The sequence below is a fragment of the Diabrotica virgifera genome, chromosome 3 (genome assembly GCF_917563875.1).
Source record: "Diabrotica virgifera virgifera chromosome 3, PGI_DIABVI_V3a".
Taxonomy (NCBI): Eukaryota; Metazoa; Arthropoda; class Insecta; order Coleoptera; family Chrysomelidae; genus Diabrotica; species Diabrotica virgifera.
The window spans coordinates 56,912,893-56,934,615 of NC_065445.1; the positions used below are offsets into that span (position 1 = coordinate 56,912,893).

At 33.2% G+C, this 21,723-nt stretch overlaps 2 protein-coding genes across 2 annotated transcripts in view; one reads left to right on the top strand and one right to left on the bottom strand.

The window, feature by feature from the left end:
- LOC114324501 (connectin-like) overlaps positions 1 to 21,723 on the bottom strand; it is a 1,593,699-nt gene that overhangs the window by 357,373 nt on the left and 1,214,603 nt on the right. The window lies entirely within an intron of this gene.
- Positions 19,970 to 21,723, top strand: part of LOC126882485 (piggyBac transposable element-derived protein 2-like) — a 57,625-nt gene continuing 55,871 nt past the window's right edge. The window contains exons 1-2 of the mRNA XM_050647451.1: positions 19,970 to 19,994; positions 20,102 to 20,839. Coding sequence (XP_050503408.1) covers positions 19,970 to 19,994; positions 20,102 to 20,839 — 763 coding nt within the window. The remainder of the gene's footprint in view (positions 19,995 to 20,101; positions 20,840 to 21,723) is intronic.

Genomic DNA, 21,723 nt, shown 5'->3' on the forward strand with positions numbered 1-21,723 from the left:
ATATGATAAATGTATATACAATATAAGAAAACAATAACTGATAGTAGGCCCAAATCGTATCGATACGTTTGTTTACACAGTAAGTATTAGATTGAGTATTTATTTATCTATATCAATATATTTATCTTTGATAAGTGTATTCCTGTATTGGTGAATCTTTATCTTGGTTTTAGGTACTTCTGTTTGGCGCAGGAAAATGGAAAGAGCTTACTTGGTTGTTGGTAATGCAGTGCAGGACTCCCTGTTGTTCAGCATATACAGAGAGAGTCTGTAAAGTGGAATAAATTCAATATCTCAAATACTAATTGTTTTTTTTGGAAAATGCTCAGACCTGTCGATTAGTATTTCAAATTGTCCTTTTTGACATTCAATAAAAATGTATACAGGGTGTCCCAATTTAGAGATATGACGTCATCGTCGATTTTCTTAAATGGCAACACTGTCATTTTGATAGCTAATTTGATAGGGTTTGTAAAGTTATACATAACTGCAAAATATCAAATTTTTATTCTCTACCATTTACAAGATAATAGAAAATAACAAAGTTATATCTGTAATTTGGAATATATTCAATAATTAAAATACTAACTGTTTTTTTGAAAAATGCTCAGACCCGTCGATTAGTATATCAAATTGTCATTTTTGACATACAATAATAATGTATACAGGGTGTCCCAATTTAGAGATATGACGTCATCGTTGATTTTCTTAAATGGCAACACTATCATTTTGATAGCTATTTTGATAGCGTGTGTAAAGTTATACACATCTGAAAAATTTCAAAATTTTATTCCCTACCATTTACAAGATAATAAAAAATAACAAAGTTATGAAGAACAAGAAGTAATCAAATAATAATTGAATTTATTTTTTTTCAATTAAGCAAATGCTCATAACGTTGCCCATTGACAATTTGACAATAATTGAGGGCAACATTATGAGTTTTTGCTTAATTTATTGAAATAATTAAATTCAATTATTAGTTGATTACTTCTTTTTCATAACTTTGTTATTTTTTATTATCATCTAAATGGTAGAGAATACAAATTTGAAATTTTGCAGTTGTGTATAACTTTACACACCCTATCAAAATAGCTATCAAAATGACAGTGTTGCCATTTAAGAAAATCAACGATGACGTCATATCTCTAAATTGGGACACCCTGTATACATTATTATTATATGCCAAAAAGGACAATTTGATATACTAATCGACGGGTCTGAGCATTTTTCAAAAAAACAGTTAGTATTTTAATTATTGAATATATTCCAAATTACAGATATAACTTTGTTATTTTCTATTATCTTGTAAATGGTAGAGAAAAAAAATTTGATATTTTGCAGTTATGTATAACTTTACAAACCCTATCAAATTAGCTATCAAAATGACAGTGTTGCCATTTAAGAAAATCGACGATGACGTCATATCTCTAAATTGGGACACCCTGTATACATTATTATTGAATGTCAAAAAGGACAATTTGAAATACTAATCGACGGGTCTGAGCATTTTCCAAAAAAACAATTAGTATTTGAGATATTGAATTTATTCCACTTTACAGACTCTCTCTGTATAGTAAATACCCTGGACTGGTATGAATAGTTCGATTTTCCGTCTCCCAAGCTATGTTTAAATTGTGGATCATGAAGCTGCAGTATTTACAAGTTGGAGTACAGAAGTAGAAGGACGACAAAAGTAAAAAGGCCAACGGTGTAGTATGGCCTTCTTCTTCTTCTTCTTAAGCAATCCACTAATGGATGTTCGCGATCACGTTTGACCATTTTTCGTCGATAGATCCACATCTCAAATGCCTCTAGCTTATTCATTGTGTTTATTTTTAAAGTCCATCCTTCCATGCCATATAGGAGCACCGACCATATATAGCATTTTGTGAATCTTAATCTTAGGTTTAGATCAAAGTCAGAGTTCGTAAAGACGTTTCTGAATTTCATGAATGCACTTCTGGCTCTTCCTATCCGACATTTAATTTCCATATCCGACATCCAGTCTTCACATAGCCAGGTTCCCAGGTACTTAAACTTTCGTACGCGCTCTACATCTTGGTTGTTATATGCTAGTCTTGCATTTTGATGTTGACATAATTGACGGCTGATTATAAGGAACTTCGTCTTTTTTATGTTGATGCTAAGTCCCATGTTCTCGCTATGCTCTCCAATTTTATTAAGAAGGTTTTGGGGTCTTCTATATTGTCTGAAGACAATAATCTTACTATATTAAGACCGAATCATCCGCATATCGTATATTATTGACCCAGGTACCATTCACTTTGATGCCGCTTTCGCATTCCTCAAGAGCCTCCTGGAAGGTACTTTCTGAATATAGATTGAACAGTAGTGGGGAGAGAATGCATCCCTCTGATAATTTTTTGAGCTTGCGTTGTTTCATTATCCACCTTGACGACAGCTGTTTGATTCCAGTAAAGAGCCTCTATGCAACGAATGTCTTTTTGATCTATGTCGAGTTGTTTTAGTATATGTACGAGTTTATGATGTTGTACTCGATCGAAGGCTTTTTCATAATCTATAAAGCACATCATTACATCTTTCCTTTGATCGTAGCAGTTCTGAGCTAGCACTTGGGTTGCAACTAGTGCTTCCCTGGTACCCAGGCCTTTTCGAATTCCAAATTGTGAGCAACCAAGTATGGCCTTATTAGTGGTAATTTCCAGTAGACTACAAATCCAACAGCAGTTGATTAATTTATCATTTAAGATAATTCAATAATTTTCTATCTCGAGACCCTAGAAAGTTATCAAAGATCTGCTAAAATTCGCTAGCACAAGGTGCAAAATGATCAGCTTCCTATTTTTTTGGGAATGAAAGTGGCGCGAGAAATGTCTAGATTTGAGAGGGAGTAGTTAAATCTTCTTCTCAAAAATGTCCTACACCTATGTGGTTTCTAACCTATGTGACACTATTCACCAGTTTACTACTAAATATTAAATTGGTAACAAGATAAAATATTAGTATATATTATTATTATCTATTATTTAATGAGATTAGATAAAATATTACCATAATAACGAACTATTATTTTGTTTTAGTTGCTTAACCATGGGAGAACAGGATTTAGAAGAATAATTTTAATTGATTGGCCATATTTTTATATTTTACTGTGGAATAAAATAAAGTTTTATAAAAATGGTAGTAAGTAATTATTATTTATTTAGTGAAACCGTAACAACCCTTTAGCAATTAAGTAGAAATCTACAAATAATCTAAGACCCACTACACAAACAAATAACACTAGAAAATCAAACCGCGAAAAGTATTGGATCTTACGTTGAATTTCCTAGAAATTCTTGAAATAGCTCGATTCTCTTAGAGTTGCTTAACCTTTGCATCTATAATATTATTCGGACTAAGTTCTTAGTAAGAGAACATTCGCTTCGCTTAACATAACATAACTATCGGTTTCTCGATTATTCGGAAATTCAATTCTATTCTAGAACTAAGGAGGTTACCGATATGAAATTTATTACTGCTGTTTGACTAATTATAATAGTTATGTCCAACAAATGAGTTAATCTTGGAACCGGTATAGGTGAAATTTGATAATCATTTACTTAAATAGCAGAATTAAAAGAAAACGTATGAAAATTTTGCAGTCACTTTTTAGTCGCACATGCGCCAGTGGCGCATCAAATTTATGGACGGGATAAATAAATTAGAAGGTACCCTCCCTCACACCCAGAATTCATTTTTTTTCATTTTTTTAAGTTCTATGTGATTAAAAAATAAGACTCAAGTAAGCGTAATTTTAACCCACCACCCTTTTCCCCTTTTCTTCCATCAAAAACGTCATTTTTCGTTTTTTTAGGTAAGATGCAATCAATTTTAAAATTTTAAAAAATTCACATGCATAGTTGAGGTTTTACAAAACATGTCTATTTTTATAGACCCGTAGGTTGAGTGTACATAACATAAAAAAAATATTTTTTTTTTTTTTGGAAAAAATTGTATTACTTTTTTTTGGGGCTGGCTACAGGTCTAATTTGTTTTTAGTCTTGTGTATTAATTTTATCAAACACTATATTTTTAATTTTTTTCAGATTTATCCGTAAGGTTCATCATCATCATCAGTAGCTCGACAACCCTTTTTGGGCCCTGGCTTGTTCTAGGATTTTCCGCCATTCTGTTCTGTTCCTTGCTTTGTTCTTCCAGTGGGTAATCTCAAGTGTTTTCAGATCTTGTTCCACTTGTTCCATGTATTTAAATTTGGGTCTTCCCTTTGACCTTCTCCCTACTGGTGTTTGCCTCATTATATGTTTTGGTGTTTCGGTCTCCAACATCCTTTCAACTTGGCCCATCCAGCGCAGACGTCCGATCCTTATGGATGTTATGACGTAGGGTTCGTTGTATGCTGCGTATAGTTCAAAAGTATATCGTCTGTGCTATACGTCATTTTCTTTCACCCCGTTATATATGTGTCTGAGGATTTTTCGTTCAAACATACCTAATAAGTTCTCATCGCTTTTCGACAGTGTCCATGTCTCTGATCCATATATAAGGACCGGTTTTATCAGGGTTTTGTATATTTTGCATTTGTTATTTCTCGTGATATTGTTAGATCTTAGATGTTTAATTAGTCCATTATATGTTGTATTAGCAATATGTATTCTTCTCTTAACTTCTTCGCTGATATTGTTATCTGCGGTAACTAGTGAACCTAGATATGTAAAAAAATTTCGCTTTCGATGTTATAGTCTCCTATTGTCAGATTCTGTAAGTTTCTTTGGCTTGTCGATTTGCTGGCCTTCATGTATTTGGTTTTTATTTCATTAATATTTAGGCCACTGCTTTGTGCCGCTCTTTCTATCGCATTAAAAAATGCTTTTATCATTTCTCTTTTGCTTCTAGCTATGATATCAACATCATCTGCAAATGCCAACATTTGTACACTTTTTGTTATTATTGTTCATCTGTTGTTGACTTTTGACTCTCTAGTTATTTTTTCTAATGTGATATTGAATAGAATACAGAATAGGGCATCTTCCTGTCGTAGGCCCGTTCTAACATGCATTTTGTCTGTTAGTGCGTTTTGAATTCGAATTTTGCTTTGTACTTTAAGTGTTTATTTTACTATATCAATGAGTTGAGTTGGAATATTAAACTCATTCAGGGCGTGGATCAGAAATTCTCGATAGATATGTACTATCATAGGCACTCTCAAAATCAATGAAGAGATGATGTATGTCCATATTACATTCACTAGTCTTTTCCAAGATTTGCCTCAAGACTGATCTGAGCTATTGTGGACTTTTGCCTGCAGAAACCACATTGATATCCCCCAAATATTTGTTCCGTAAGGTTCGCCACCTTCAAAAATCCAAAAAACTGTTTTTTATGGGGTTTTTTGGGGGTTGAACGTTTTTTTCCTCATTTTTAAATGTTCTAAAGGACTCAGTTATTTCAATTTACATATAGCCTACAAAAAGATATTAATTTTATCTATTTTGAGGTCTATAAAATAGGGAAAATCCCCAAAAACCCCCTAAAAATAGTTTATCGAATTTTTGAAGGTGGCGTTCCTTAGAGAAAAATCTGAAAAAAATTAGAAATATAGTGTTTCGTAAAATACACAAGATTAAAAAAAAATTGCAAAATAACTTCAGCAATCCGCAAAATAAAGTTACACGCTTGAAAAAAAAAAAGAAAAAAATCTTTTAAGATTATGTACTTTCAACCTACGGGTCTATAAAAAATATACATGTTTTGTAAAAGCCTCAACTATACGTGTGAATTTTTAAAAATTATAAAATTGATTGCATCCCACCTAAAAAAAAAAATAAAAACAAAAAATTTTTTCTTTGAAAATTTTGTTTAATGATTTTAATAATTTTTAAAAACGTTAAATTTTTATTACATTGTATTTATGCTTAATTATTTAATTTTTATTATCAGTATACCCTAAAAAAGATACGCATTGAACTTCGTTACTACTCCACGTAGACTGTGTTCGGATACCATTCGAATCAATTTGATTCGATTGTATTGGATTCGATTTGTTTCGATTCGATTCGATACGACTCAATTCGACACGATTCGATTCTATTCTACTACATTCGATTAGATTCAAACCGATTCCATTGGATTGGATTCGATTCGATTCAGTTCGATTTAATTCGATTTAATTCGATTGAATTCGATTCCATTTGTTTTGATTCGATTCGATTCGATTGGATTAGATTGAACTCGATGTGACTTGATTTCTAATAATTTTATTTATTTAATTTATTTTATTTTATTTTATACAAATATTTTAAATCAAATTCAAAATACTCAAACCGATCCAGTCGTTCTTAAGTTGTTAAAAATAGTATATTATTCAACGAGCATGTAATGATGGCTATTACTCACGATGATGAAATTTTCGTTTACTCGTGGTAAATCCGGGTGAGTAATACTTTTGTAATACGTGGTTATATACTTTTGTGTGGGAGGCCTACCGATTTTCCCCAAATTATGGTATGGGGTCTCCTTGGATTTAAAAAAAAGCCATAAAATCCTTTATAAAAAGTATATTTGTTAAAATCCCTATACAGGGCTACATCACAGAACAGAACTAGTTTTCAATCGGTTGACCGATCATCATCAGTGTTAACTCGAATCTAACATGCTAACCTCCTCCTCTTCAGTCGTTTCCTCATTGCTGAGTGTCGTGATTCCCTATAATACGAGCAACTATCTCTTTCCATCGGCTTCTGTCCTGAGCTTTCCTCATGGATTCAGAGAAAGTTTTTCCACTGGCTTTCTGTACTTGATCCGTCCATCGAGTAGGTGAGCGACCTCTACTTCTGCGCCCTTCAACGTTTCCCGAAATTATAAGTCTCTCAAGATTATCATCACTTCTTCTTGCAATGTGGCCGAAAAATTTTAAGACGGTGGAGAGGCAAATAGAGGAAAGTTGAGTCTGAATATTAAGCTCTTAGAGGATTGAGTGATTTGTTCTGTGTTCCGTCTATGAGATCTGAAGCATTCTTCTTCAGCACCACATTTCAAAGACGTCAATCCTTTTTCTGTCGTCCGATTTCATTGTCCATATTTCGGATCCGTAATTAAATATGGGAAATGCTAACCACCAAAGTAAACAAAATATTTGGGTAAAAACCCAAATTTTTACCCAAATATACCCATTTAAAAAATCAAAGTTATGACCGTTACCTGAAGATTGATGCTATAATATACTATGAGTAGCCCAAGTGGTAGGGAGCCCAAGCGAGGATTTTTGCAGTTACTCTAGTGCGTCAGATTATCATATGAGGAGAAACCTGGTACCCTGTAGGGTACACGACAATTAGACCGAAATCATTAGACCGAAAGCAGTAGACCGAACTCATTAGACCGAAAAGCACTTTACCGAAACCTCACTAGACCGAACAGCATTAGACCGAAATGGTAAATAAAAAAAAGTTTGCAGTAAATTATGCTAAGGTTTTGTATATCTGTCTTTTTGTTTATTGTATTTTTTATTTGTATTTTTATACAGGGTGTCCCGCAAAGATTGGTCATAAATTATACCATAGATTCTGGGGCCAAAAAGAGGTTGATTGAACTTAACTTACCTTAGTACAAATGTGCACATAAAAAGAGTTATAGCCCTTTAAAGTTACAAAATGAAAATACATTTTTTCCAACATTTCGAAAACTATTAGATATTTTTTATTGAAAATAGGCATGTGGCATTAATATTGCAGGAGCATCTTAACAAAAAATTATAGTGAAATTTGTGCACCCCATACAAATTTTATGGGGTTTTGTTCCCTTAAACCCCTCCCAAACTTTTGTGTACGTTCCAATTAAATTATTATTGTGGTACCAATAGTTAGACTCAATATTTTTAAAACTTTTTTGCCTCCTATTCTTTTTTCGATAAACCAGTTTTTATCGAGATGCGGCTTCTTTTTTAATATGTTTACATAAAAATTGTATGGGGGTTTCGTTCTTTTAAACCCCCCAAATGTTTTTGTACGTTCCAATTAAACTTTTATTGCGGTACCATTAGTTAAACACAGTGTTTTTAAAACGTTTTTGCCTCTTAGTATATTTTCATATTACAAAAATGTAAATTATAGATTTTTCATATTATTACCAGGTCTCTATAATCGTACTTAACCATATACAAATAGGTGGTGGATTTGAAAAATATTTAAAATATCTCGATAAAAACTGGCTTTTCGAGAAAGTACTAAGAGGCAAAAAAGTTTTAAAAACACTGTGTTTAACTAATAATACTTTAACAATAATTTAATACGAACTTACACAAAAGTTTAGGGGGGTTGAACGTTGAAGGGAACAAAACCCCCATAAAATTTTCATGGGGTGCACAAATTTTACCAAAATTTTTTGTTAAGATGTTCCTGCAATAAGAATGCCACACGTCTATTTTCAGTAAAAAAATCTCTAATGGTTTTCGAAATATTGAAAAAAATTGATTTTCATTTTGTAACTTCAAAGGGCTATAACTTTTTTTATGTGCACATCTGTACTAAGGTAAGTTAGGTTCAATCAACATATTTTTGACCACAGAATCGGTGGTATAATTTATAACCAATCTTTTGGGGACACCCTGTATATAGACTGCCTAAATTGTTACTCTGTGCAGTCTAATATGAAATAATTTTCATCCGTTAAACAAATTAGTAAAGGTAAAAATAAATTAAGGGTAGAGTGACGTTAACACCATTTTAACTGTTTATAATAACCATCCAAATATCATTTAGTTGTAATTACATTAGTCTCATCTCTTTTACTGCGACAAGTAAAAAGAACTGCTTTTCGGTCTTCTGCTGTTCGGTCTAGTGAGGTTTCGGTAAAGTGCTCTTCGGTCTAATGAGTTAGGTCTACTGCTTTCGGTCTAATGATTTCGGCCTCTTTACAGTAAACCACCCTGTAGACGTACCTCTACCATATACCTATATATTGGCTCTTAACACAGGGAAGTTCGTTAAGGGAGGCCCGAAAAAAAAATCTATCCTTAAAAATACTCGAAATTATCAGATTAAAATAAGGCCAGTTAAGTACATGCAAAAGAGTGTATATTTTAAAAATCTGACGAATTGAGCGGGGCGTAAGGAAAGGGGAGGGTCAAAAATTTCACAAAAAAGCGAATATTCCGCGAAATGAACGTCATATCGAAAAACTAAAAAATACGTGTTCAATATTTTTCAAAATTCTATCGAATGATACCAAACATGACCCCCACGGAGAGGGTTGGGGGGTAAATTTAAAATTTTAAATACAAATCCGCAATATTTCGCAAAATAAACATCAGATCGAAAAACTGCAAAATACACTTTTTCAATATTTTTAAAAAATCTATCGAATGGTACCAAACACGACCCCCGCTGAGGTGGGGGGCTACTTTAAAATCTTAAATAGGTGCCCCAAAATTTTATGGCAGATTTCGATTATTTACGTAAAAATAAGCAACTTTTATTTGAAACATTTTTTCGAATTATGGATAGATGGCGCTACAATCTAAAAAAACGATTGTTGGAAATGGAAAATTAAATAAAAAAATGGAAAGTCCCCACTAAAATTAAAAATTTTACTTAACTTTTTTTGGTTATAGGACCTACTCTTCACAACAGAAAAGGTCCCCAAAGCGCTCAAGTGACTGCAAATTTAGCATATTTCCTTCCCTACTATAGGGAGGGGTAACGCTTATTCCAGCGTAGAGATGGCGGTTTTTGATAAAACACTGGTTTTCGGTTATACCGGTTTTTTTGCTTACGGTTTAACCTGGCGGTTATAACCGGCCGAAAAACCGGTTTTTGGAAAAACCGGTTTTTGGAAATCCGGTTTTCGGTTTTTTAATTTAATAGGTTACAAAGTTACATTTACAATGCACTTTTGTTTGCGATACTCCATTCCCATCCGACTCGATATCAATATGATCAAAATTAGTACTATCCAAAGAACATAAATATTAATATAAATAAAACACAATTTTTATTAAATCCATTTTATTCTATTAATTAATATATTTATTTATTATTTTATTTATATTATACTATATTTATTGATTATTATTAAATATAATATAGCGTAAGACTAATATATACATCGGATCGAAATAAAATTTGATTTGTGTGAATCCCAAAGATTTGTGAATTTCAGTAGTCAGATGTAGAGAACAGTAAACCAAAATTATTATTATACTACTGCTCAACACAGAGCGCTGAAATAATTCAGGTTCTATCGTCATTGAATATATTATGAGAGTAGAATATAATATGCAATTATTATATTCAATTAATGATGCAAATTTAAGTTACCATTTAAAAATATAATCCTCTAAAATACCCACCAGTTTGCCTCTCCTCCCAAACCCAAAAAAATCCCCAACCATTTCAACTTATAAAAAATTTCCCAGACTTTTTGAAATGGGATTTAAAAAAATAATATCAACCTAAATATTTTACTTTAAAATAAATTGGATAATACAATTTATCTTTTATTTTTACTACCACCAAAAAAAAATTATCATGTATTACTTTTAACACGTTTGTATATTTGTAGAATAGGTACATTTTAACACATTTAATACTTCCTGTATGGGTGTATCGTTTTGAAAACGTAAGGAAATTCTTGGAGATTCGTATTCGTAATCAGTAATTTGATATTCAGAGTCAGAGCATTATTTTTGGTAATCAGAAAAAGTAATTCACCCCATTTCAATGTCAAGAGTTAAATGTGAAAAATAGATGATGTTTGCGTCTTCAATCAGATCACTTCTTATGTAAATATTATGATTACAAATACCTTCTCAAAGAAATATTATAATAAAACTTAAAAATTGTTTCTGGCTGATGTGAGATTGCACTTTCAGTTGGCTTCTGTATTTATAATATAAAATAAAATTTGAATTATGGTTTTGTTTGGAATAATTACTTGAGAATAATAATTATGATATTGGGATCCAAAATAATACCTAACCTAATTCTAATCACCGTGAAAGCTAATAACCGGTTTTTACTTTAAAAAGAAAAAACCGGTTATAGCCGTGACAAAAAAACAATCGGTGAAACCGGTTATTGCGAAGTAAAAAAACCGGTTTTAGGTTAAAACCGGTAGGTTTTTCCCATCCCTATTCCAGCGCACTGTATATTGTATATACGGAAATAATAAAATTGCATACTAGCATTCATGTTATATTTATAATGGTGGTGTCAGATATTTTACGCGCTTCCACACTCACTTCCGCTAGGTTTGTATACACCATAATGGACTAGAATATCTCACGGGAGCCATATTTTAAATTACGGTTGCACGTGCGTAAATAAAAAATTATGCATATATCTGACCGCATCAACCTTCAGTAGTTGACTCCCTTATTCTCCATATAGACAGCATTGATGGAAGTTTTCCGTAAAAGCTTTTATTTAAAATGCCCTGTACAGAGCAAGGTAATTTTGTTTCCATACTTTGGGAGACGCTGAATCCCTATACGACTAGAAGATTTTGCTTCCCACGGGAAACTACACCGCACCGTAGTCCGTATAAAACTATAGTGTGTATAAAAGCACAAGTTTGTTTGATGATTATTAGGGGTTTTTTGTTGGCTCAGTCGAGTCCAGTAAAAGCGTAGAAAATTTCCTGTTTTACCAGATATTTTCTCTAAGCTGGAAAATTAGCCAAAGAGAATTCGTATTTTTTGTTCATTAACTTTGTTCCTAGTTGTAACATTTCAAGTGAAGTATCATTGGTTATATGACAAATAATCACCAAACAGACCCTTCATAAATTTTAATAGGAATGAAACACATACACAAAAAATAAGTAACTAAGATTATTTTTGAACTTTTGTTTCTACACTTCAATACAATTTATTACAATTTATTTTCCCAGCAGCTGTTTCGGCAGAGTGTCTTTCTCACGTGATGTATTTTTACTTTGGGTCCACACATTAGTCATTAACTGAATAAGTTGGTGAGGGGAGAGGTCTCAATTTTGTCTCAATCTGTTGATTCTGAATTTTTTAAATTCATTGATTTCGACAGATTTTAATAAAAATAAACGCAATATACTCAAGACCAAAATGTAAAATACACTCTTCGGGTTTAATCACGTTTAAGCAATACCACCCAAGTAGCACAATAAAAATATTTTAAAAGATGAAGCTAGTTTTCAATCCTAATAGCAAAATTAATAATATTGAAAACTTATTGGTACATTTCCCTGGTGACACCTCCAAGGCTTCTACAATTTGCAAGCCAAATGGATGCTGCAGTGAAGACAAAGGGAAGGAATTCTACACTATGCAATTCACATCCCCCGTCTGCAGCTCGGTAAAGTTCCAACTGAAAATGCACATGGTTACTCTACGGAGTAATACGACTATAAAATAAAAATGTATACCATTTTTATTCAGTTGCAATGCGAAGACAAAACAATCTTACTTTTCAATTAGAATACGAAGCGCAGTCCAGTCCTCTGAATCGCGATTTTCGGCTCTTATTGGAGCCTCATCGGAAGTCCAAAATGGTCGGCCATTTGATTTAGAGCGAAACAGTGGTGTAGTGTGTTGTAAAAAGTGGAAGTACAGTTAGTATGGAAGAAATAAATCGCAAGTATTTAAAATATAAACTAACTGGTCATTTTAAAAGAAAAATACAACACATACAGCCACACAGCACTACGACGCCTCGAGTTTAGGTTAGATTCACATTAAAACCGAGTGGCATTATTAACAGCAGCATTAAAACTAAACTGCTTTAATTACAAGGCTACCTTGCTTTTATATAGGATATATGCTCTTGGAAAAGTTTAAAATAAAACCATTTAATATTAACAATTCTCTGTCGATACACAAAATAGTTTTATTTGGATTTCGGCCATATTGCTTTCTGGAGATGTTGAAAGTCATGATAGACTACAATATAAGGCTTACATAAAAATTATAAATAAGCGTCGTAAAGACATAAATTCGATTTATTTTAACATTAAAACATTAAAATTGTAGATACAATTATTTTTATTTCAAATTATTGTTTTTCGGAATTAAATTTTTTTATTTCTTTAAATTTTTTAATCGCCAAAAATCAGAAATTTTATGGCGCGTGAGTTATTTAGACCTATTTTTGTTTACATTATCAATACAGTTGGGTCCGCAAGTGATTTTCTACCTTGACAGTCTGAAATAACCAAGTACATTTTATTATTTTATGGTTACAAATACGTATCTACCTATCATAACACATGTAAAAATTTGTTGGCCTATATGGAGTATATGCGCTTAGGCTTAAAGAATCATTTAATATGGTAAATTGTCTTTCAAAGTCTTCATTTAAGAAACCTTTTTATGTTTTCTATAAACTTAAAGTGTCTTAACATGAAAAAAATGAATAACCATTTTCAATTTCGTTGCAAAACGAAAACACAGCCAAACCATATTCTAGTCCAATCAGAGAGTGCGGCAAGCACCTCTACCGGTTTCGAAACTTATTAGTCTCTCATCAGGAGGCACATATGCTGCTCTCCCTGATCCAACCAAAACAAACCCCAGCGTGCAGTCCCGGATTACGTATCTGGTATACGTATTTGGTTGGATCAGGGAGAGCAGCATATGTGCCTCCTGATGAGAGACTAATAAGTTTCGAAACCGGTAGAGGTGCTTGCCGCACTCTCTGATTGGACTAGAATATGGTTCGGCTGTGTTTTCGTTTTGCAACGAAAATTGAAAATGGTTATTCATTTTTGATTTACATTTACTCTGATTGGAGTACGAAGGGAACCATTCTCGTTGGAACTCTACCGCGCTGAGCAGATGGGACGTGAATTGTAAATTGTAGAATTCCCTCATCTTCCTTAGTCTCAGCATCCGTATGGCTTGCATATTGTAGAAGCCTCGGAGGTGTAACCAGAGAAGGTTCCCATTGTTTTGATTCTGGTGGGGTTTAAAATAGCATTATGTTGTTTTATATGACACTAGAGTAAAAACTTAGTCTTGTTGTAGCAGTTGCCGCTAGGGCATCTATGCCATTTCGTTCGTTGCAATCCGGGACTGCAAGCTGGGGTTTGTTTTGGTTGGATCAGGGAGAGCAGCATATGTGCCTCCTGATGAGAGACTAATAAGTTTCGAAACCGGTAGAGGTGCTTGCCACACTCTCTGATTGGACTAGAATATGGTTCGGCTGTGTTTTCGTTTTGCAACGAAATTGAAAATGGTTACGAAGGGAACCATTCTCGTTGGAACTTTACCGCGCTGAGCAGATGGGACGTGAATTGTAAATTGTAGAATTCCCTCATCCTCCTTAGTCTCAGCATCCGGATGGCTTGCATATTTTAGAAGCCTCGGAGGTGTAACCAGAGAAGGTTCCCATTGTTTTCATTCTGGTGGGGTGTAGAATAGCATTATGTTGTTTTATATGCCACTAGAGTTAAAACTTAGTCTTGTCTTAACATGGTTTAAAAGCACCTTCACATCAGCTTTAAAACCAGTTGCTTAAGAAAACAAAGTTTTAAGAAGGTTTTTATTTTTGGTTTTATTGACCTCCTTCAGTGTGGGCCGTTTTATGCTGAAAGCGGTTTGTAACCTTACGGTTTACTTAAAATCCAAATGGTTTTAAGTTTAGTTTTATTCTACAGTTTTAAAGCATCCTTAAAAGACTTAATAAAGCCGTTCGGTGCTACTTGGGAATAGCTTTGGCATGTTGAGGATGCATTTGTATAGATTTTACCATTATTTCTTATGAATTCTTTCTCCCGGCCCCTTTGGTAGAAGCATTTTTATTAGTTTTCTTTTTGCCTTTACGTCCAAAATTATTATACATATTATTTGGCCTTTAAATCAAGTCTGTTGTCATTCCGTTTTCGCGGTTTCTGGCCATGCGAGGAAGAGGATAAAGACGCGTGAAAACACAGTAGATGGAAATAGGTGACACAAAAGGGTAAGGAACAGAGACTCCTGAAAAGGGAAAAGGAGAGAAAGCAGGAGAAGAAGAGGACAATGATTATGTCCCTTATTTTAGACCGGCCTGCTTAAGTCTTCCGAAGAGTTTGACCGGTCTCTTCTTGATTCTATTTTTTTTTGGCCTGAATTGTTCAGGGGAAGAATACGACTCCTCCTTTCTCTTGGTAATCTTTGGTCTTATAGTAATCTGACCAAAGGCGGGACAGAAACTGATTTAATTTCTCCAAAACCTTAGATGAAACTTCTATTTAGAAAGTCCAGGCACTTCCTGGTCCAGCTTTCTCGCAGTAGAGAACTTTCCAGTCCTGAGGTCAACAACAACTTAGACGGATGAGGTAATGTTTATGACAAAATTCTTCTTTTTTCCTATAAGCAACTCTGCTTGTCCATTGAAGAATTGATATCTCTCTAAAAGGTTTATAAAATATACGCTTTTCTCATCTTCACCGTTTCCTATGGTCATTGCGTTGTGGCTGTGTCGACTCTTGTTTCTCTTGAAGATATTATTGTTTTTGGTTATAATGGCATTTCTCGTCAAAATGTCAAAATTTAAAATTGCATTTCTTTCAATTCGAACACCACACGTGTTTCGAGTTATTCAACTCTAATCAGGAACACTTGTGGTGCAACGAAAAGTAAATTTATTTACATTAGTAACACTATTCTAACACTAAACGTAATTAATTTATATTATGTACACTTATTTATGATTTAAAATACGAGATAAACCGACTAATGAATTTATATCCACATTATACTATATAATGTTTACTTCAATCTGATTTCAAAGTCTAAACTGTTTCGTTTATACAGGGTGTCTGCGTAACTTGGAACCATATGGAAAACTTTTTTAATATCAATTTTACGAAAAAAAGTCATTCTTTATAAAGTGCTCTGCATAGTCTAAAACCTAAGATGCAATCATCAGATATAAAATTTTGTCAACAGTATACGAGGTATGTCAAAAAATATTAATTTCGCTCAAGAGCAAACTACCTTTATATTTCAAAATATCAAAAAATTTTATTAGGAAAAGTTATTTGTAATTAAAAACCATATTTAAATACGCAATAAGAGCCTTCTACTTAAAAAAAATTTCTGGAATTTTCCTAAATTATCGATTTCGAACATCATTTTTATTTATTAGACGTGTAATAACTCTTTTATTAAGAATTTTAAGAAGAAAAGTTAATCTTCATAAAAATCTGTACATGGTCTAAACTTCAAGATGCAACCATCAGTTATCCAAGTTTGTTAATTCTTTACGAGGTGTGTCAAATAATATGAATTTAGAAAGAATTCTTTCTAATTTTTTTCTAAATTCATATTATTTGACACACCTCGTATAAAATTAACAAACTTGGATAACTGTTGGTTGCATCTTGAGCTTTAGACCATGCACAGATTTTTATAAAGAATAACTTTTTTTCCTAAAATTATTAATAAAAGAGTTATTACATGTCTAATAAATAAAAATGATGTTCGGAGTTGGTAATTTAGGAAAATTTCAGAAATTTTTTTTTCAAGTAGAAGGCTGTTATTGCACATTTGAATATGATTTTTAATTACAAATAACTTTTCATAATAAAATTTTTTGATACTTTGAAATATAAAGGTAGTTTGCTCTTGAGCGAAATTCATATTTTTTGACATACCTCGTATACTGTTGACAAAATTTTATATCTGATGATTGCATCTTAGGTTTTAGACTATGCAGAGCACTTTATAAAGAATGACTTTTTTTCGTAGAATTGATATTAAAAAAGTTTCTCATATGGTTCCAAGTTACGCAGACACCGTGTATTATATTTTCTGGACCAACATATGGAACCTTCTAAGGAACTCCAAGTAACTGTTATCACTAAAGCTCGGATTTATAGGCAACAAAAATTGAAGAAAAAGGCGCCTATATAGGCAAAGATTTTTATTAAAAAAGGCAGGAATATTAACATTTAGGCAAAATATAGGCAATAAAGGAATATAACTTATTATTTATTGTAAAAAGTGAATTAACGTAATATTACCTTAAGGCAGGTATATTTACACATTAGTATAAATAAACTAGTAACTAAATAACTGTTAATTAATAATTAAACATTGTAACCACTTAAAATTTTATCATTAATAGAAACAACTAAATGTTTTTCAATATTTTCGGTCTTAAAACTATGTATTCGATCACTTAAAATTAATTTGTGCATTGAAAACGAACGTTCGACATCGACAGATGTAATTGGAGCATATTTCAGAACGGATAATAAATCTGGCATAATTTGTAATTCCTCGGAAAATGTCCCATTCAAAACTTTAGCAAAATTAGATAAAAACGAAAAACCTTCATTCTTGTCGAAAATATATTTCATTTTTTTTTAAATTAATTGACCGTTACTTCCAGGTGCCGATTTAATTTTCGTCTTTAAATTATCTATTAATTTTACTGACTCACATAAATTTATCTCTTGTTTTTCTAATAAGGTAATTGTGGTAACTTAATTTATAATTGTCATTGATATAAGCGGGTTCTTGTTTCAATTTGGGATTTTTTAATATTTTTTTGCTTCTCGAATGGCTTCGGAAATATCATCATCAAATTCTGACATAACTAATTCTATTTCATTGCAGTGTTCAAAGTAAAAAAAAACTGCTTCGAGCCAGGTTCCCCACCTTGTAATTACTGGTTTAGGTGGCAAAGGGACACCGGGAAGTCTTTCTTTATATATTTGCACCCTCAACGGAGCCTTTACAAAAACTTTTTTCAAAAAATTTATAAAATTATTTACCAACGGAAACATATTTCTTATTTCTTCAGCAATTCTATTTACCCCGTGGGCTACACAAGTGCAATGATTTAAATTAGGATAAAAAATCTTTAAATTAACAGCAGCTTTTAACATATATGCCGCAGCATCTGAAAGCATTAAAACTATTTTATTCACTGGTATAGGGTTGGGTAAAAAGAGGTTTGTTAAACTATCTTGTATAAATCGACTTATTGTTAAATTGTTTGTTTTTTCAATTCTTTAACGGCAACTAAATAAGGTTTTCTCGCAAAGTTTTCGTTCAAAATTACAATCTTTAAATTAGCCATATACCTGCCGCATACATCTGTCGTTTCATCCACGATAATATACAAAATTTGCCCTCTAACTCCCGCTTAATTTTTGAAATACATTCGACATAACATTTTTCCACAGTATGTTTTCTCAATGTACTCTCGTCCGGTAAGGATTTATTAAGATATTTTTCGAAAAAGCATTTAAAACTAGGGTTATTAACTTTATATAGAGGAATGTTGGATGCAATCATCATCTGGCATAAATCAAATTTAAATGCGTCTTCCTCCTTTTTTTTTGAACTGCTTAAACTACCCCGCAGAGATATTTGGGCTAACTTAGAGGAATTTAATTTTTCCAAATTATGTTTATGAAGTGGGGTTCCATAATGCTGGTCAATAAAGTACTTTTTTCTACTTGAAATCTGAGAATTAAAAAAAATAATTAGAATTCTAAAACCGCTTTAGAATTTAGTCATGTTGTGGGACGAGAAAAAAAGAGAAAAAATAAAGCTTACCGATTTGCCGCATGGTTTACAAAATGCTCCATCTCCTTCTAGAGAAAGTTCCGAATAAGGTGCGATCCATATCCTTAATTTAGATGTCATCTTTTCTCACAAATGTCTAAAATGTTTTAAAACGTTTTCTTTGCTTTTCGGTATACGCAACAAAACTAAACTAGGATAGAGCAATTTGTGACTAAACTCTGATACAGTAACCGACTGTACAACTGATAATAAACTAATAAAGCTTAGGGATTTCCAAATAGTTAACCCTCAAGTCTCGATCAGGTACATTCTCCTAGAAATCTGTTATAGAAACAAACCATTGATATTTTATTATTGACCCAAAATTTTATTATAGAATGGTTTAGTAATAGAATAATATCATGGGTAGTACAATGAAATTTTAAAAAAGGCACAAATAGGCGGAATTTACGAAAAAAGTCAAAAAGTGCAAAAAACAATTATAATAGGCAAAATAGGCAAAAAAAGGAATTTTGCCTATAATCCGAGCTTTAGTTATCACTCGACCAATTTCGAGAAACTTCGTCGAATAGCCTGGAAGTCAGTTCTCGAGAACGATCGTTCCCCGAGCGTACACGCTCACGAACGACTGAAATTGAACGTATAGGTCCTGCAATGATAATTCTCAAGGATATTTTTAACTACTCGTTCCAAAGAACGTATTCGCTCATTTTAGTTGATCTATAGATCTGGCACCGTGGTAAATATTATTGAAAATTTTATGTTCCATGTGACAAAATTGTTTTAGTGTTTATTTAGATGCCCATGAATATTGAAATATATTTTGTATAGTAGGTAATATATTTTTCCACCTACCTCTACCGAAAGTATACTTTTCCGGACATGATTGTAGGGACCAAAGTTATACTTTTCCTCCCTAGGAAGGAAAAGTAAAAGTGACATCATGACATTTCATTCATGAAATATAACTTATTGACGCCCTGTACAATATCTATTTTCTATTACGTAAATAACTATCTATACATTTTAACGTTTATTCATAAAACACCCTGTATTTTGCAGAATGGTAAAAAACAGTAAATGGTTATTTTGATTTAACCCATTCACGCCCGGTGGCAACTACAGTTGCCACGCCTATGAATGTCTTCCCCGCCCCTCGCCCACTGTGTAATTCGCAAAGTTCACTTAAGTTAGGTGGAGGGGGTTATCGGCTAACAAATTCAGCAAAGCTACAGTTTGTATGTATCATTCAACCAGTTTGTATCGATAGTTTTCTTAGTGGTGTTATACGTGTTTAGTTATTTTCATGGCAGCCGACAGTTCAATGTAAGTATACAAATATGTATATATATTTTTTCAAACCAAAGATTTATTTTCTTCAATAGCAAGCTTTTGTCGCAATTTTTAACTATAATTGTTATTCGTGGGGGATTTACTTTTTTAAATATACATATATAAAAGTACATGGCAACTTGAGTTGCCACTGGGAATATGGATTATCGTTTGTTATTTTCAGGTATGTACGAGGAAGATATGGCAAGGGGTTACTTTTTCACGAACTTCTGGAGGCTCTCGAAGAAGAAAATGAAATGCCTGAATATATATAGATTTTTCCTCCCGAAGAACCTCCAGATGCAGATACAGATAAGGATTCTGATTTCTCGGATGAAGAAGTGGCCGGCGATACCAATCATCTTCCAGCTCGTATCCTGCGCTCTCAAGTAAGTGTGAAGTACAGTCATGAAATTCAAGCTGCAGATGATACTAACAACGTTTCCCAACCAAGTACCTCTCGACAGAATAATATTTCTCAACCATGTACCTCCAAATGCCCGAAATCTGCCAAACAACCACGTCTAAATCCAACTACATGGAAATCAAATATTTTTGAATTTTCTTCAAAGGTTCCTGAACCTGACAACGAATACCGGCCAAATGTAGAGGATATTTTGAAAGAAACAGTTAAAAGCCCGATTGACGCATTTAGGTGTTACTTTACACAAGATATAATAGAGCACATTGTTCGCGAAACAAACTCTTATGCTGGGCAAAAATTAGTTCATAACCTGAACGCCACTTCGGCAGAAATTTTAACGTTTGTTGGGGTTATGCTCTTATCGGGATATCATCCACTGCCTTGCAGACGGCTTTACTGGACTGTAGATGAAGACGTTCATACACCAATAGTCTCAAATGCAATGAGACGAAATCGTTTAGACGAACTCATGAGTTTCATTCATCTCGCCGATAATCAGTCCAATGACGGTACTGATCGAATGTACAAAATTCGCCCTTTGTTAGATATGCTAAATTCTGCATTCAAGCAAATTACTCCTGGTCCCACTGTTAGCGTCGATGAGAGTATGATTCCGTATTACGGGAGACATGGAAGTAAGCAATTTATAAGGGGTAAACCCATTAGATTTGGGTACAAACTGTGGGTAGCTGCCGATCCTTCGGGTTACATCCATCATGTTGAACCGTATTGTGGCTCTTCCACTCGCCTTCCTCAAACTGGTCTAGGACAAGGTGGTGATGTTGTTATAGGTCTAATTGATCACATGCAATTGAAAAAATGACACAGACTTTATTTTGACAATCTTTTTACGTCGGTTGCATTGTTGCAAGAAGTAAGTTCCAGAGAAATTGGAGGCACAGGAACATTGCGTGAAAATCGCTGTAATGCCTCAATGAAACTCCCAGAAAAAAGTGCGTGGAAAAAAAGAAAGAGGTGATGTGGCTACTTCATCGTCTGGAGATCTTTTGCTCGTTCGCTGGAATGATAATAACGTTGTCACAATGCTTACCAATTGTGACAAAGTATATCCTATGAAAAAAGCAAGCAGATATTCTCGTGTAGAAAAAAAAAAGATTACAATCGATATTCCAGGTCCCGTTGAACAGTACAACAGCAACATGGGAGGCGTTGATATAATGGATCAATTCGTGGCTTCTTACCGTTGCCGAATTAGATCAAAAAAATGGTGGTGGCCTTTTTTTTCATGGGCTGTAGATGCCGCATGTGTACAAGGTTGGCTCTTATATCGTCGACTTGGTTATGATATACCATTGTTGAACTTTAGGCGCCAATGCACAGTTTGTCTTTTGAAATCATTTGGAACCCTTCCAAAAATACCTGGTGTCAGAACGTCTTTGAATTTTTCACTTGTACTTCAAGAACTCCGAAAAGACCACACTGATCATATTATTCAGAAAGGTGCGTCCAAGTATCGCCGTTGTAAGGT